The 18,103-nt window shown below is 43.3% G+C and overlaps 1 protein-coding gene and 1 pseudogene across 13 annotated transcripts in view; one reads left to right on the top strand and one right to left on the bottom strand.

Moving 5' to 3' along the window:
* Window positions 1-18,103, top strand: part of HERC1 (HECT and RLD domain containing E3 ubiquitin protein ligase family member 1) — a 187,240-nt gene that overhangs the window by 168,061 nt on the left and 1,076 nt on the right. For all 13 annotated transcript variants that reach the window (XM_049611706.1, XM_049611711.1, XM_049611710.1 and 10 more), the window contains 13 exons: window positions 63-244; window positions 947-1,102; window positions 1,814-1,936; window positions 2,919-3,021; window positions 4,571-4,740; window positions 6,108-6,246; window positions 8,199-8,368; window positions 9,579-9,748; window positions 10,029-10,194; window positions 10,988-11,064; window positions 11,857-12,109; window positions 12,611-12,763; window positions 15,560-15,865. In XM_049611706.1, coding sequence (XP_049467663.1) covers window positions 63-244; window positions 947-1,102; window positions 1,814-1,936; window positions 2,919-3,021; window positions 4,571-4,740; window positions 6,108-6,246; window positions 8,199-8,368; window positions 9,579-9,748; window positions 10,029-10,194; window positions 10,988-11,064; window positions 11,857-12,109; window positions 12,611-12,763; window positions 15,560-15,865 — 2,168 coding nt within the window. The remainder of the gene's footprint in view (window positions 1-62; window positions 245-946; window positions 1,103-1,813; window positions 1,937-2,918; window positions 3,022-4,570; window positions 4,741-6,107; window positions 6,247-8,198; window positions 8,369-9,578; window positions 9,749-10,028; window positions 10,195-10,987; window positions 11,065-11,856; window positions 12,110-12,610; window positions 12,764-15,559; window positions 15,866-18,103) is intronic.
* LOC125908873 (keratin, type II cytoskeletal 8-like) overlaps window positions 13,759-18,103 on the bottom strand; it is a 327,398-nt pseudogene continuing 323,053 nt past the window's right edge.

Here is an 18,103-nt window from a genome sequence, read left to right as displayed (position 1 = left end):
AGCTGCAACTAAAGAATTTTAACATCCAGTGATCTTGTTGGGTTTCTTTCTGCTCTGTTCAGGATTTGTGGTGACCCAGCTGGTGACATCTTGTGGTTCTGATGGTCACTCAATGGCCCTGACTGAAAGTGGTGAGGTCTTTAGCTGGGGAGATGGCGATTATGGCAAACTCGGCCATGGGAACAGCGACAGGCAGCGGCGCCCCAGGCAGATCGAGGCCTTACAAGGAGAAGAAGTGGTGCAGGTCAGGCAGGACATGGATAAGTTTGCCTTTGAATGAAAATATACTAGTTGTTGAATAGGGTTCTCAAATTCATGTAACAGGAGATAATGGTAAAAATACATTATACAATCATTACAAGAGATCCACTGTTTCTGGTTGTTCATTCTTGACTTTGTCAGAAGTTTGAATGGGCTTTGGTGTTAGAATGGAGTCCTTTTTCCTGAACCAGCTGGTTGGCCCAGGCTGGGGTACTCCAGGTCCTTGGAAGAAAAACAGTGGGGTTTAGCTTCTGCCGCATAGTTCTGGACACAGTATTAGTTTGAATGAAAAGCTTTCCATTTATCATTATTGTTACCAAGGCTGAGTTGTACACATATTCTGGAAAGTCAGTTAGTGATTAATGTAAAATTGCCTAGCACTTTAGCATTCACAAAGCATTTCCACATTTACTATTACACGTGGTCTAGGTCATCTGTACACAGCTACAGGATAGCAACAGTTCTTCCAACGTAGTCTCTTCAGCTTGGTCTTCCTGAGGATGATGAGGCGATAAGATTTGAAGGAGCAGGAGGGCCACTTGGGCAGGTCGGACATACTGGTCTTGAAGACCCAGAGTTGTCAGTGAAGTTTATTACTATATTATTACCTGAAAATGACGGAGTTCTTTATTTCTTAGTATACTCTCTTCTTAATTTTTTTTTTTCTTCTTGGTTCTGTCTGTAGATGTCTTGTGGCTTCAAGCACTCAGCAGTGGTAACTTCAGACGGCAAACTGTTCACTTTTGGGAATGGTGACTACGGTCGTCTGGGTCTTGGAAACACCTCTAACAAAAAACTACCAGAGAGAGTGACTGCACTGGAGGGATATCAGATTGGACAGGCAAGGAATAAATCCATAATATGTTTCATGGTCATAGATTCGTATTTCCTCTGTGTGCACTGAGACTCTGTTCTTTCAGGAAGACTAGAATCGCCAGTTCTACTTAACCTCATGTACATTTTGTTTGGCGTACTTGATCATTTGTCATTTTTTTTCCCAATGTGAAAATTAACATTTTAAGGCAAACAATGTGACCAACATATAGAAGCCTTAATTCAGGATATGAATGTTTTAAAAACCCCTCTGTAGTACAACTTGATATAAAACCTTTAAACAATACAGATTTTTGTCATTGCTGTCTGCTAGTTTTGAAGTAGATGGCTGAAATGCAGCATCATGGGTAGCTACTGCTCTTAAGCAATATTGTCCCTGTCCTGTATACATTGAGACTATCTCTGAACAAGGAGATATTTTTATCTTTTCCTGTATCATTCCTCAGACGTATAAATGTTTTTAGTCATATGTACTTTTTCCTCTTTTATGCTCTCTGATTCTCAGTTAGCCACAGGTATTTAAAGGATTTTGCCTTGAAAGAAAAAGTTATTTTTTTCTTTGTAGACATTAGGAATTTTTTCTTACACATTTTGGTTAACATATGCAGAAAGTCCTGAAATTAATAAAAATACAAATATATATAGCCAAAGTCTCAGAAGCGGATATGTGGTTTAGGTGCTATGTGTTTATCTTACTGAGTACCCTTTATTTCTCCAGGTGGCTTGTGGTTTAAACCACACTTTGGCAGTATCAGCAGATGGCTCCATGGTGTGGGCTTTTGGAGACGGGGACTATGGAAAACTAGGCTTAGGAAATTCCACTGCAAAATCTTCCCCTCAGGTCGGTATTGTCTTTGTGTCAGTGCCTCTTTTTACTTGGAAAATCATTTACCTTTAACATTTTAGTAAATTCATAATGAAATTTGGAAACTTCTATTACTTACTCTTAAATGTCCAGCATTTTGGATCTTGGTTTTAAATAAGCCATTAATTGCTAAAATGAATGTAAAAATTCTGCATGGAGAAGCCTGTGTCTCCATACACAGGCCAAACAATATAGGACTATCTCCCATGTAGAGAAGAAATAGTTATAAACATGTCTCCAAGGTGTCTTATGGAGGGAACCATGAACAATCTTTTGTAACCTTATGCTTGCAGCTGCCATTTTAGCTTATTATTATCACTGAATTATAGAGGTATATGCCTCCTTTTAAAAAATAATAAAAAGGAAATGCAGAAAATAATAAATTAGAAGCTAATATGTTACAGGTTTCTTGGCTCTGCAGAAGACCTTCTGTGCAATTCTTTTAGTGGATTTTCCTAACACGTTTAACAAGCAGCATGATTTACAAATATTTAATATGTATCTTCAACTCCAGATGCCCTATCATATATAATCTGTAACATCTTGATATCTAGACTGCTGAATATTCCGCTAGGGATGTGGAAAGCCAGGAAACCATCTCTGGGGTGCATATAAAGCAGTTATTGTCACCTCTGAAAGTAGAAAAAGCCTAACTGGGAGCAGCCCGTGGACATGGTCTTGCAGTATTATTTAAAAGGCCACAGGATTCTCTTTGGTCTCTGTTGCCTAGAGAAATGCTTTCACTCACCTGGGGTCCTAGGGATTTTAGTCAAATGCCCCTGTCCCCAACACTCCCTCCCACAGATTCAATTTAGGAGTGTGAATTTGGGTGGAGACAGGTAGGTGACAATTAGTATTTTTATTAGTAGACAATGCTTGTTTATACAGGCCAGTAGGCAAATTCTAAAGTGTTCTTATTTTCTTTTTAAAGTATGTGCTTTACGCTTATGTTTTTCAGAAAGTTGATGTCCTTTGTGGAATTGGAATAAAAAAGGTTGCTTGTGGAACTCAGTTTTCTGTTGCATTAACCAAAGATGGTCATGTGTATACCTTTGGTCAAGGTGAGGCATTTTCCAGGCAATACTTTACTTGTCTTGTGTACACATGTATTACAGAAACATTTGCCTTCCAGTTTTACAGAAAGTGCTCTAAATTGAGTTGTGTTTTGTTCTGGGTGATGAATGGCCACTGTGACCTTCACTCACTAGCTACATTTCTGCTCCTTTTTCATGAAATTTGTCATAAGGACAAACTCTTCTCCCCATTGATAGTCTGTCATACCAGAGCCTTTGATCCTACTAGAAGAGTTCCTGCCAAAGCCCTTCCCATCCTCCTTTCTTCTCCCTCCACTGTTCTGCCATAAACACTTCTTGACCAACAGAGCTCCTCTGGATCCTGTCTGATTCCCCAGCCCTCTCAGGGACTGGGGATTCAGGTCTTAGGAATTCACAGGCATTCAGGGTTCAGATCTTGAGTGGTTCGTAGTCGAGTCATCCACTGTGGGATTCCCTGGCAGTATATTCACCTTCTTAAATCGAACTTCTTAGCAAGTTGTAGTGACTGAGGAAGGTGTAAGGCAAATGTGAGGAAGAGGAAGGAATAAGTCGTGAATGAGGTTTCTAGTCTTGGAAGAACTCTAATGCCACTAACTGAGGACAGGAAGCTGGTTTGGAAGTAGGTAAGAACTTAGTTAAGGTCATACTGAATTGGAGCCATATACTCTAGGTATATGTATGGAGATGTCTAGCAAGTTATTGGGGATTTGGATCTGGAACTCCAGAGAAATTGGATATGGAGATGTAGGTTTGCATAATGCACAATAATAGTACTTAGAACCATGTTAACAGGCTCAGGAAGCCCACGGAGAGTATACAATAAAAAGACTTGGATAGAAGTCTAGGGCAGGTGAGCACAGAAAGAGGACTGGGGAGAGTTGGCTTTGAAAGGGGTGAAAGAGAGGTTGCCAGTGAGCCAGGGTAGTGAGAAGTCTCTGCAGGGTGGGAGGGGGCTGAGGCCAGGTCATCAGAAGGTTATGTGGAGCTCCAGGGGCTGGAGCCTGAGAAGAGGCTGCTGAGAAGAGGCAGTTAGGAGCTGCTCATGGCTTTTGACAGTACAGTCTCAGTGTAGTGGTGAGAGTGGAGGGTAGGCTGCAAGAGGTGGCCAAACCAAACAGTTCTAGAGGCCATGGGGTAACAGGGGCTGGCCTGCACTTTCTAGAAGTTTGGCAGCAGAGGGAAAGCGAGAAGTTGGCTGGAAGTTTGAGGACAAGGCAAGTTGAGCAACGTCTTTTCTTAGAGTACAAGAACTGTAGGGCCTTTATTAACTACCTGCCAATCCTCTCAAATAGGAGGATACTGGAGGTGCCTCTTGGTTTGAAATAAGCTGCTAATTTTAGATTTATTTATTTTATGAATAAGGAGTCTGTGACATTTTGCAAAGAAACAGTTTCAAACTTCATCCGCTCAGAATCCAGTATACCTTACCAGAATAGCAGCTTTGGCTCTAAAGAGTTCTATATGTCATCGCCATTCCACCAGAAAAGTTAGAGAACTCATTAGAAAACATAAAGGACTGTTGTGTGCCATCCATAAATTTCCTCTATTTCTTCAGATCGCTTGATAGGCTTGCCAGAGGGGCGTGCTCGCAATCATAACCGACCACAGCAGATCCCTGTGCTGGCTGGAGTGGTCATCGAAGATGTGGCGGTTGGAGCTGAGCACACTCTTGCTTTGGCATCAACTGGAGATGTGTATGCCTGGGGGAGCAATTCAGAAGGGCAGGTAAATATTTATCTTGCTTGCCTCATATTCTAGAAATCTGACAGTGTTTCTCGTTTGGTAAAGGGATAAGCTAGGAAACTCATAAGATCTACCACGATGCCTCACACATATCACTTTGACACGGACTGAATTATTTGTGAGTCCAGTTGTGTGTGTCTCTCTTGATTGTGGCCAAGTAGGCATTACACCATGGTTTTAAAAAAAAATCTGATGGTATAGCAAAGCAGTTAAGGGAATTAACTGAGTATGTGTGTGTATCTACACTCATTAAGTACCTGGCACATAGTAAGCAGCACTTTAGGGGTATTTGCTATTGGCATCATCATGATTTTTACTATGGTAATGGGTGAGATTAGGTCCTAGGAGCATCAGTTAATCTGGAAAATGGAAAGAATGAACCCATACTTTTATGTTTAATAATATGACATAGTACTGTACATAGTATGGTATCCATAGTATATTTGTGTTTCTGCAGGAAGTCTTGTCATTCTTGTTCTACAGAGGAATAAACTGAGCCTCTAAGAGCTTGAGAAAAGATTCAAGAAGTTGATGTATTCATCCTACCTTATATATGGAGGAGACACAGATTTGGGTGGGAGATGTCTAGGATGCCTGCTGCTACAGTGGCTTTCAACCCTGCGTGCAGAGCCACATTCCCTTCCTCCGTAAATCCTCTCTGGGTCTGTCTGCCCGTAGAGCCAGAGGCCCTCAAGTTCAAGGTCTCCATTGTTCATGGGTGACTCTGTGGTCACCTCATCACTATGTTAACAGATGAGGAAGCTGCTCATCATTGTGGTTTGAATGCACAGTGTCTTAATGAGAAGAGAGTTGATGCTGAAGACATCTTAGGGAGGTCACTGGTAGGGTCTTGACATGATTCTCTCTAATGATGTCAAGGTGCTTAGCTGCTGAAACACTGGGTGTCCAGTCACACCCTAGGAACAGAGACCTGGAGATGAGAATCTGCTTCTGTGTACGTTTTTATAGCTGTTTATTTATTGTTACCCAGGCATCCCATCTTAAAAGGAAATCAGTGTGTTTTAAATAAAAGCTGTGTAGATCATTCTGTTATTTTTTTAAACTTTTCATGAATTAATTTCCTCTCTAGAAGTGGAATCCAAGGATGTGTTCAGTCATTAAGACTCACTGCTAGATTTGGAATAGCCTTGTTGCAGCTTGGTTTTTAGGAGACAGTCTGAGCTGTGAGGACTATTCTGATCGAGAAAATCAGAATTAACTTCATTTTTTTGATGTTGGTCAGTACAGATATTTATTTGTATCTGCTACCACCTAAGGCAGATCTCATCATCTTGACTTCCTTTCTTCCTCTTTGTAATTGGCTCTGTATTTTTGTAATTTATTTCCAGCTTGGCTTAGGCCACACCAACCATGTTCGAGAACCAACCCTGGTAACAGTCCTGCAAGGGAAAAATGTCCGGCAGATCTCAGCTGGCCGCTGCCACAGTGCTGCATGGACAGCGCCACCTGTCCCGCCAAGAGCACCCGGTGAGGGATGAACTACCCTTCTCCTGTAGCTTCTCTTTCAGCAGTTCCCACCTGCTCTGTCTGCTTGCCATTTTCAGACTGCATCGAGGCATCATTCTGAAACCGCCAGGCCTCCCCACCCAGCCAAAGCAGTCTTTGTGCTGCCAGCACTGTAAATGCTTTGATAGCAGGTGATTCTCCTGCAGACCTCACACAAAGCACTCCCTCTCTGCACCCCGCCAAAGAAAAAAACCTGTCACTTAGGCAAAAATGTACAATTTTAGAGCAGCAACTAAGTGTTTTTTCATATTTATATGAAAGAAGTGATGAATCACAGCTTTCTAAGGCTTGCTGTTAGGAATAAAGATTAAAAGGTCTGAGACCGTCTGTCAAATTCTTCACACCCCCACCCCCCAAGTTAACCATTTGAAACATGATGTCTGTGCACTGACACAGAAAAAAAAAAAAAATGTTGCCATTTTACTCCAGCATGTAGTAGGACCGATAGGCAGTTTTCTACCTTTTTGTTTATTATTAAATCCTTATAGAGCTACAAAAACATATTAAGAAAATGTGTATTTGTGTACTTAACATCCTAGCAAGTACTGTCCAGATTGGGTCCATCTTCCATTCCCTGCAAATGTGGGGCATTTATCATTCTTAGGCATTTTTTTGATATTGGGGCTGTTTCTCTTCCAGGCCCTTAAGCCCGTTATTTCTACCATTCTCTGGTTTCTAAGAGACTAGAGTTTCCCTAAAGCAACCTTGTACCTGGGAACTCAGTATCCTCTTCCCTTTTTGCTGACCTCTACTTCTAAGCCATAGGTCCCTGGGGAAGACTCACCATAGAGAATTTTTTCTTCTAGATAGGTATCCTTAGAGAGCAAATGAGGACTGCCAAGTAGAGGCCAAACAAGCAGGAGATGGTTTCTGATTAACAGAATCCGGAATGAGCAGTGCTATGCACACACTGACAATTCCACGTATTCAGGGTCCTCTTCATCTTCCAGAGAGATTTCACTTGCACTTCAGGAGAGAGGCTATGCAGTGTGGTGGTTAAAAGTCCAGACTCTGGAGCCACATTGCCTGGGTTGAATCCTAGCTTCTCCACTTACAAGCTGAATGAATGATCTTCAGACCCAGTTTCCTTGTCTGTAAAATGAGGATAAAAATAGCCCCTATTGTAAAGGGCTATAGGATTAAACAATTTGTGTGAAACTCTTAGAATAGTGCCCAGCACATAGAAGTACTCAATGTTAGCTTTTACTAATAATATTCATAAAATTAACTAGAATAAAAATAAGCTGGGAACTGAGCTGTACAAATCTTTATTTACACAAAACTCAAATAAGTAGGGTGTTGTATGTTTACTCTTTTATGCATTTTTAATAAGAGGTTCACCATGAATGTGGTCCTTACAGTCCTTGCTTCTGCAGAGCTCTTATTCCTCAGTACAAAGCCTTCATAAACCATGCACCCATAGCTTTCCTTCTGTCATGGTCACTTTCTCTCAGATCCCTAGTGAGTGTGGGAAGTGACTGCTGAGTTGCCCATTTCCGTTTTCCAGAATTGCCTACCTAGTCCTGGCTTACATCTTGTGTTTTATGAAGATGGCAGTTATTGAATATGAAAGGAAGAATTTGGGGTGTTTTTGTTTTCTTGTGAAGGAACTGTTTAGGCCCCATAGTTAAATGGAAAACTAAATTAAATTAAAAGTTTCCATAATGATAAATAAAAAAGATGCTTTAAAAACCAACACGCATGCCTCAAGAAATAAAGGTGAATTGATGGAGAGAGGAACTGATAAATATGTGATATGGCAAATATAGACAATAATTAGGGAACTTAGGTGGTAGGAATGGGTGTTCATTGTACACTTATCTCACCTTCTCTGTGTGTTTGAAAATTTTCCAAATACTCAAAATGAAAGCAGTGCATTTTCCTTTGTAAGTGTCCATTTGCTCTCTGGGCAGGTGTGTCGGTACCTCTGCAGCTGGGCCTGCCCGATGCGGTCCCCCCCCAGTATGGGGCGCTGAGGGAGGTGAGCATTCACACTGCGAGGGCCAGGCTCCGGCTGCTCTACCATTTCTCTGACCTCATGTACTCATCCTGGAGGCTACTGAACCTCAGCCCCAACAACCAGGTAACATGTTGGCTTGGGAAGCACTGCTCTCCAGGTCCCAGGAAAATACTTTTTACTCTCAGCTCCCAAAAGATGTAGAAAAGGCAATAGTTCTGTTTCCATTTTGTTGCTGGTTTAGCGATAGTCCAGATACTGATAACTGTGTTGCTAGACACAATGCTTTGGTTTGTCCATAGCTCAAGGAAGTATGAATGCTAAGCATGTATTTTCTGTAAAGTCCAATATGTGATGTGATTTTTAAAACTTAAGCACACACAGATGTTAGCACCACAGTCTAAGTGGTTCTGTAATGAATCTGAGACACTGGGGAGACTTCCTTATCTCCTTACAAATGAGCATTCTGGGTCCTGTGGGGGAGATAAAGTAAATTTGGGTGGTTTGACTGCCTGTGTAGGATAGTCAGTAATTTAGGAAGAAAGCAAGCTGGTTATGTTTGTTTGCGTAATGTATAGACATGCCTGCCAAAATGTGTCACAGTTTGTAAAACTGTTAGTCAGAAATCTTTGGGTAGCTAGTCATGGGGCATATGAGAGATTTGACAGATCATTGTTAGAAATAGGTGATCAGCCAGGCAACAGAATACTGGGCAGCACTAAAGAAAATGTTAGAAAACTGTTTGTAATTCATGGGAGAAATGTTGATGATAAAAAGTTAAGTGAGAAAAACAAAAAATTGTATAAACAGTATGTTCTCAACAATGCAAAAAATGCACACACGGAAGGAAACTGGAAGGAAATAGATGAGAGTGATAATGTAGATTATGGATGACTCATTTGTGTGTGTGTGTGTCCTTTTCTGTATTTTCCAAGTTTTAAAAAATGATAATCATGTATTTTATCAGAAAAAAGTATTTGTAAAAAGTTAATACTACTATCCAGGTTTATACTTTTTTTTAATGTTTGTTTTTTTTGAGAGAGAGCGCGTGCGTGTGTGTGTGTGTGTGCTCAAGCCGGGGAGGGGCAGAGAGAGTGGGGACAGAGGATCCGAAGTGGGCTCTGCGCTGACAGCAGCAAGCCTGATTTGGGGCTTGAACTCACAAACCATGAGATCGTGACCTGAGCAGAAGTCGGATGCTTAGCTGACCGAGCCACCCAGATGCCCCCAGGTTTATGCTTTTAATTCATGAAGAATTATGTTCTAAAAGTGAGAGGTGTTATTTCTTTTGAGCCTTAGAGTGTTCCATTTCTGAGTAGCTTACTTTCTGTTACAGAACAGTACATCTCATTATAATGCTGGAACATGGGGCATTGTACAGGGACAGCTTCGGCCTTTGTTAGCTCCAAGGGTCTACACCCTGCCAATGGTGCGCTCCATAGGGAAAACCATGGTTCAAGGCAAAAACTATGGACCTCAAATTACTGTGAAGAGGATATCAACCAGGTTAGCATATGTGTGTATGTTTCACTGTCTAGCATTTTTTTAGATGAATCTTATTACTAACTAATCTCTGTGACCTTCAGCTTCTTCACTTGTAAACTAGGATAGTGGCAGTGCTTCCCTTAGTGCCCAGTGTGGTTATAGTGGGCCTAGCACACTGTTTGACTGTTGTTAGGCTGGATTGTTCATTCACTGATGGGAAGATACCTTCAAGGGACCTTTGTGGTGGTTTGGGAAAATTAGTGAGAGTTGTTTTTCATTCTGTTTTCCCTTTCTTTTAAAGAGGACGGAAGTGTAAGCCCATCTTTGTCCAGATAGCAAGACAAGTAGTTAAGCTGAATGCATCAGACCTCCGTCTGCCCTCACGAGCGTGGAAGGTTAAGCTGGTTGGTGAAGGGGCGGATGATGCTGGGGGAGTGTTTGATGACACGATCACAGAGATGTGCCAGGTATATTCATGCAGTGTCCCTTGCTGAGTCATGTGCTCAAGTGGTGGCTGTTTTTTACTGTTTCCAGTGACTGCTCTGACATGTTTTTGTAAATGTAGCAAGGATGCATTTGTGAGCCTTATAAAAATCACGCTGTTAATGATGTATAGGTGAATTATAGCTAGGGTTTGTGAAATAATGTGTGAAGGTACCTGTCAGTGCTTAACCATCTACCAATGACTCACAGTCTGTGGTGCTCTAATACTGGCAGAGGAAACAATGATGACACATACTTACATTTATGTAATAGACAAATCCAGGACCACCCGTGTGCTCCGATTAATTCTGGTGCTTTTAGAAGGAAGTGAACTGCCAGGTTCTAGCGGAATTAGAAAAACAAATACTAAGAGTTTGAACTGGTTCTTATTTTGAGATCTGCAGTGACAACTTTGCTTCCAGATCCACTCGACCCTTCCTGCTTTGCTTGGTAGCAGGATTTTTCTAATCAGTCCTATGACTGAAATAACTTCTGGCTCTCCTTTGTTGGGTATATTCGAATAGACCTATACCCTGCTCACAGATACCCCAACTCCTGCCCTGGATTGACTTTGTTACTTCCGCATACTACAGGATATTTTCTACATGGGGAAGGTTTCTAGTTTCATTTTAAATTAAAGCCACAAAAATTATAGAGTTGCCTGGTTGTCACATAACTATAAATTCTTCAAAATATTCTCTTTTCAGTATGATCTTTAGTTTGTTCTCTTGATGCATTTGATTGTCATTTTTCAAAAACCTGTTCTTTCTTTTACAGGAACTTGAAACTGGTATTGTTGACCTTCTTATACCCTCTCCCAATGCTACTGCAGAAGTGGGCTACAATAGGGATAGGTAAGGCAGTCAGCAAGTGTTTGTTGACTATCTACAGTAATAATGATAATAATAATGATAGTTCATTTATTGAGTGCTGACTGTGTGCCAGGCACTGTTCTCAGTGCTTTACATATGTTATCCCACTGAATCCTCATTAGAACCCAAAGGAGTAGGAACTGTTATTACCATTTTACAGGTCAGGAAACTGGGGCACTTCCGTCATGACTTTGTTATAGGACCAATTCAAATATCATACAGAGGGGAGAGGAAACTCAGACTTGATAATGAAACCTGATTTATTTTGTGTTTCTGAAGGCCCATATGGCCTCCACTCAAGGAATTTGCTGCATCACAATTCATCAGAAAGATTAGCTACGCTATTAAGTCACAGCACTTAGTCTTAGCAATTATCTGTATTGCCAAATTTTGAATTTTGAATCCTGCTGCATGGACTCATAAATGATAAATGATTTTAGGAAACAGAGCATCCTGGAGCAGGTAGCTTAGGGGCTAATAGACCATTCAGTTGCTATTTCATGGTTCTTCTAAAAATAATTCAAAATATGGTCCCTGGGCTATCCAGAACACTAGCCCCATGGCACATGTGGCTGTCGGGCACTCGAAATGTGGTTAGAGTCACTGAAGAACTGCATTTTACATTTTATTTAATTAATTTGAATAGCCACATGTGGCAGATGACTACCAACCATATTGAACAGCACAGGTCTGGATTATGCTGTAGCTGTCGGATAACTTATTTCTAATAGAAATGAAGGCAGTTTATTTGAAATATTTCCTTTAATTTTGCAGGTTCCTTTTTAACCCCTCTGCCTGCCTTGACGAACACTTAATGCAGTTTAAGTTCTTAGGGATCTTGATGGGGGTTGCCATTCGCACAAAGAAGCCTCTGGACCTCCACTTGGCCCCTTTGGTGTGGAAGCAGCTGTGCTGTGTCCCACTCACCCTAGAAGACCTGGAGGAGGTGGATCTGCTCTACGTGCAGACCCTCAACAGCATTCTTCACATTGAAGACAGTGGGATTACCGAGGAAAGTTTCCATGAGGTGAATCTTGGCCAGTCTGCCTTCTGCTGGTTTTGACTAGAATTTTTCTGTGTAAAACTCAGATACAGTCTTCCACTTGCTGTCTGATTAACTCACGCCATATCCCGTTGCTGCCTGAGCAGCTCAGCCCCAGCAACTGACATAGCTGCCGATGGGTGGAGTTGACACCAGCACCCCAGCTTCTGCTCCTTCCTCCTCAGTCAACTCTCTGCCTCCAGGATGGGCGAGCGGGGGGGCCCAGTTGGAGAGAGGGAGGCCTGGGGTGACCAGAGTTCATCAAGCCTCATTTGAGAACAGAGGAATTTTTAACTACAGCCTCATAAGTCAGCACATTCCCTTCTGATCAAGTGGCATGATTAGCTACCTGGATTCCTTGTTTTTATCCTTAAAATATTTTTGATGTTATTACTGTTTTTGCTATATTTGTGTGTAATCTACTTTTATTTGTTACATAAAAAAAAAAGCGGGTTCTTTTTGTAAAAATTTTTTTTCTCTTTTTAGATGATTCCTCTTGATTCTTTTGTTGGCCAAAGTGCTGATGGCAAAATGGTTCCCATAATCCCTGGTGGAAATAGTATCCCACTGACATTTTCCAACAGGAAGGAGTATGTGGAGAGGGCCATTGAATATCGACTTCATGAGATGGACCGACAGGTGAGATGACATTTGGGACGTGCTTGTGAGTGTTTGCAGTTGTCTTCAAAGAAGAGATAACTGGTTACTACTGAATTTTAATGTATGAACTTAACCATGTCAGTTAACTTGTATCAGAATTTCAGCTGCTCTTCAGAGACTTTACAGGCCTTATCTATGAATTTCCTGTCATCTTACTCAAGGCCTTAGGACAGCTCTGAATTGGTCACTGGTTGGATTGAAGGACCAAGCTCTCACCCAGGCTTTTAGACCCCAACATCTTACTCTTCCCCTGTCTTGTTTGTCTGTATCTCTTACTGTCCCCAGCCCAGTGTCCCCACTCAGCTGGGTCAGTCAGGGCCCATGCAAGTGAACCCCTAAACACTGGCCTTGCAATCCCACACGAATCCCTCTTTCTCCCTCCTGCTGCAGTCCTTCAAGCTCCAGTTGAAAATTCATCTCTACCGACCAGCTTTCCTCCAGGTCCATAGCCTGTAGAATTCTTTTTTGTTACTTAGAAATTTCTCAAGATATCACAGTATTTCTATATTGTGGTCTAAGAACTAGGCCACAAAGTTTAGATTTTGTTTCTTTAATTAGCCTGTCAGACTTTGAGTGAAGTGTGTGCGTATGTATGTATGTGTGTGTGTATGTGTGTATATGTATATATACATGTATAAATACACACATACATACATGCACATATCCATACACACACACACATCATATATATATGGTGTATCCTCAATATTCTTGTTCTGTGCTGACATGTAGTAAGCATTTAATAAATAATGAGAATGTGATGAGTGACCAGAGAAATGAATATTTTGTCCAAAAATGGGTTTTTTTGGGTGCACAGTCCTTAATAGCCATTTTAGTAATACTTTATTTGCAGAATATGTTAGGGTCTTCTTGAGAGCTATACTGAGACTCTAAGGCTATGTAGTAATTTGAAGTGTATATATATTCTGCACTCTTCACTCCTGCTTCCTTCTTTGACTCTGGCTTTGGGCCAAGTCCGGTCAGAAAACTGTTATCCCTTAGCTTAGTGAAAGCAAATCCTGCGAGTGACGCTGTTAACAACAGCCAGGGCCTAGGGTTTGTCTCCAGTTCTTCAGAATTTTAGTCCTTAGAGTACATAATTGACTAAAAATGTATTGGTCACCCCTGCAGGCCAGGTTGGGACCAGGCACCCTCAGGTGCAGTTTTTCCTATAGTTACCCTGTAACATAAGGGTTACTGTCGCCATTTCACAGATGAAAGCACAGAGTCCAGAGAAATGAAGTGATGTGCCCAAGGCAAAGCCAGGATCCCAAACCAGGTTTAACAGTGGGGTCTAGGCTCTTCTGCTGGCCCTTCCTTTGAGGGTCGGATTGACCCTCCACTCTCAGCTGAGCTCTTCTCTGCCCTGGCTTTGTTCCTTTCTCAGAAATGAGGCCTTCTTCCGCTCTCACTTCCTCCATGTCTCTTAGAACCCAGTGTTTTTCCCACAGCTGTCCCCATTTGTTCCCTGCCAAGCAGCCAGCCCCAAACCCCAGCCTCATTTTTTTCCAGACAGCTTTTGGTTTGTATTCTGCCAGGCATGACAGCTTGTGTTGGGACAAACTTTGGCTAGGGTATTCCCTTTAATAACAGTGCAAACTGCCCTCACTGCCACTCCTGTTTCTTAGCCCTGGGCAGGACAGCCTTATACCAGTCACAACCCCAGGGCCTTCCCCAAGGTGTGGCTCCTGTTGAGGTCCTCAGATTTTGTTTTGCTTTTTATCATTGTTGCTTCTGAATTGGCCAAGAGTGAAGAAGTATTTGTGAACAAGTCTTGAATGGTGATGAGTCTGTGCGTAGGGTGTGTGCATTGCTGTGCAACCTTGGGTTTTTTTTTTTTTCTTTTTAAGTTTATTTATTTTGAGAGAGAGAGAGGGTACAAATGGGAAAGGGGCAGAGAGAGGAGAGAGAATCCCAAGCAGGCTCCACACCACCAGCACAGAGCCCGACGCAGGGCTCACAAACTCAAGAACTACAAGATCATGATCAGAGCTGAAGCCAGACGATAACTGACTGAGCCACCCAGGCGCCCTCCTTGGGGGGGATTTTTTTAAACAGACTCGGGCAGCCCCTGGCAGCTCCTGCTCCACATTCCCCAGCTGACCTGTTGTGAGCACCCCACTAGGAGAAAAGAAGCAATGTAACTGTCTGGTCACACAGACTTGCATTAAAAATTCTCGTCATAGTCACATGAGCAGCAATCATTTGCCTTGCTTCTCAGATGAAAAAATTGAAGAGGTGGAGCTTGGATTCAGACCCCAAGTCTCCTGATTAAATCTTCTGTCCTTTCTACCCCCTTCCCACAGAAAGACTTGCCAGTTTTACTTTCTTCTTTGTACGTTTTTTTTTTTTTTTTTTTTTTTACAATGAGCACAAATAAATTTTACGAAAGGATAGAATTATTTTCAAAAGAAAAATATGAATGACAAAAACAGTAGAAGCTAGACACATCCTCCAGGAGCTTCTTACCCTAATGAGGAGACCAAGTAGCCCACAGAGCCCAGTGTAACAGTGCCCGGCCACACGTGATTAGGGGTATGAGCGGGGATGGCACTGGGGGGCCCAGCGGGCTGAGTTTTGTGGAGGCGGAAGGCAGGCTCCTAAATGGACTTGATCTGGGACCAGAAGGGGTGTACAAGTCCCACAGGCAGGGAGAAGCTGTAACAAAGGGGCAGGGGCAGGTGGGCCATGTGCACCTGAGTTCTGGGGAATGAGCAAGCGGGAGTTTCCCGGTCTCCGTGCACACGTGTAACAAGCAACTTGTCCTGGGAGCAGGTGGCTGCAGTCCGAGAAGGGATGTCCTGGATCGTCCCTGTGCCGCTGCTGTCCCTCCTCACGGCAAAGCAGCTGGAGCAGATGGTGTGTGGGATGCCCGAGATCTCCGTGGAAGTTCTGAAGAAAGTGGTGCGGTACCGGGAGGTGGACGAGCAGCACCAGCTGGTGCAGTGGTTCTGGCACACGCTGGAGGAGTTCTCGAACGAGGAGCGGGTGCTTTTCATGAGGTTTGTGTCTGGAAGATCTCGACTACCAGCCAACACTGCTGACATTTCTCAGAGATTTCAAATCATGAAGGTTGATAGGGTAAGTAAGCACGCCTGCCTTCCTGGCTAATGTCCGCCCCGCCGCCTCCTTGTTGCTTGCATTTTGGGAAAACTGAACTGGTGACCCTCAAGTAGGCCTGCCAATTCAGGCTTAATGTTTGGAATTTCCAGATTTAAAAAAAAAAATCCAGCAGAAAAACTTGTTAAGAAACATAACTTGACTGAAAACAGCCCTAAATGGATACAGAAATCACACTACAGCCAGCAACATTTGCTAAATCCTCCAGTATCTTCCCGAGTAAAAGCTAAGCTTGCCACTGGGGCCATCGTGTTGCCTTGCCCTTATTTCCTGCGCCTTTTCATCGTGTGACTTGTGCGCTCAGACGTGGTCTTGTCTGTTTTCACAAAATACTAACCAGTAACTGGCGCACGTACTGCAGAAGGAACATGAAGACGGGAACAGCAATACGTGCTCTGTGGCTGCTGTGTGGTGCGTGCCGTGGAGCAGGTGGTGTGGCTTCTCTGTGGCACAGCCCCAGCCCAGCTGCCATTTTGACAGATGGCTTAGAAATAAAAGGGCTCAGAGCCTTAAATGCACGCTGCTGCCAGAGTCATCTTTCTCACACCCATCTGACCTTGTCACTCTCCTCCTTTCAGACCATTCAGGAGCCCCCTGACTCGAGGATAAATGCCAGCTGCCTTAGTGGCCTTAAATACCTCCACAGTATGGCCTCTGTCCCTGCCTTCTGATACCACCTCTTAACACATAGTGCCTTCTGACCGTAACAGACTGCTTATCTTTTTTCCTGACAGACCACGCTGTTTCTACACTCATGTGCCTTTGTGTAGGCTCTTCCCTCTGCTTTAGGAAGTTCTTCACACCCCTTTCCATCTATGCCTGGCAAGCACTTACTTATCCTTTAGTCCGGACACCAATGTCATCTCCTCCAGGAAGCCCTCTTGGATGCTTTCCTGCTGCCCCTGACCCTTCCTGAGGCCAGACTTGGATCTCCCTTTATCTACTTCCTGGACACCTGGTACATCCCTTGAACCCAGCATTAAATTAGAATGTGTTTCCTCTAAAAAAAAAAAAAAAAAAGAATGTGTTTCCTCTATCTCTTTACCTCCCAACTCCTCAAGGGCTGGGCAGTCTTCCGAGCAGGGCCCATCATGTTTATTCTGGAAACAGTAAGGAAAGTAGGGCCTCTTCACACAAGGACCCTTCCTGCCAGTTTCAGCGTCTGCCTTTCTGGTGTTTTTCCAGTAACTATTCCTGGAGGTTGCTGTAGCCAAAGCTGTCCCTCCCCCACTGCCTCCTGAAGCTGCCGGCCTAGGCTAGGCTTGCTGGAGAGGCCGTGCACAGGAAGGGCTATGAAAAGAACCTTTCCATAAATTTTCTACATGACTTGCCAGAAACTATAAGTTGTAAATCTGTTTTGTTGCTTCAGAGAGAGGTGGGTGGAAGAAATGGTTTGCTTCTATTCAGCTCTGGAAAAAACCCTTGCCTTGTGTGTCCGTCCCAAGCTACCCCTGCCATCCCGGGAGTTAATCCATCACTAATCCCCTGCCTGAGACTTTTCAGCCTCAGAAAACCGACCACTACAGGTCCTTCCTTTGTGACTTTCAGACCATCGCTCCACCTTCCCAATCAGACGCACCTGTTGACATTCCCCTTCAGTGACTTTGCTGGTTGTTGTTTTTCTGCGATCGAGGTTTCTGTGTCCTCACTGACTCAGGCCCAGTTAGGCTTGTAGGCCCTCCATCTCCCACGTCTTTGAGGTGTATTCACCAGGTGTAGGGCTCCGGGGAGGAGGAGGAGAGCCAGTTTCAAGGAGGTGAGCAAGAAAGAGAGGCCAAATGCTTTTTTAAAAACTTTTTTTTTAATGTTATAAAAAAGTAGAATCATTACCATCAGTACAGACAGTTGGGCAGCCAGTTGTGTTTGCAGGGAGGGCCAGAGAGCGTATGTCGCCTCCCCAGTAGCGGCCTTTTCCACCTTTCACGTATGTGGCGCGCCTCCCAGTCAGCCTCCAGCATATGTGGTTCTGTGTGCTGTATTTAGCGCAGTCTGCCCCAGGCACTTTTCGGCTTTGCTGCTGGTCATCGTAATGATCATCTTAAATGTCTGTGTCACTGTCAGTTAGATGGATGGACTGGGATTTAATTCACTGCTCCCTCCTCGTGCGAGCTGTGTGCTGGCAGCCATCGCAGACGAGGGACACAGAATGCACACTGGGAGGGATGGGCGGGGGTGGGGTGGGCGTGGAGGAGGGCGGTG

The sequence above is a fragment of the Panthera uncia genome, assembly GCF_023721935.1.
Source record: "Panthera uncia isolate 11264 chromosome B3 unlocalized genomic scaffold, Puncia_PCG_1.0 HiC_scaffold_1, whole genome shotgun sequence".
Classification (NCBI taxonomy): domain Eukaryota; kingdom Metazoa; phylum Chordata; class Mammalia; order Carnivora; family Felidae; genus Panthera; species Panthera uncia.
The sequence above is the reverse complement of the archived record's forward strand: the minus strand, read 5'-3'. Positions and strand labels throughout refer to the sequence as shown.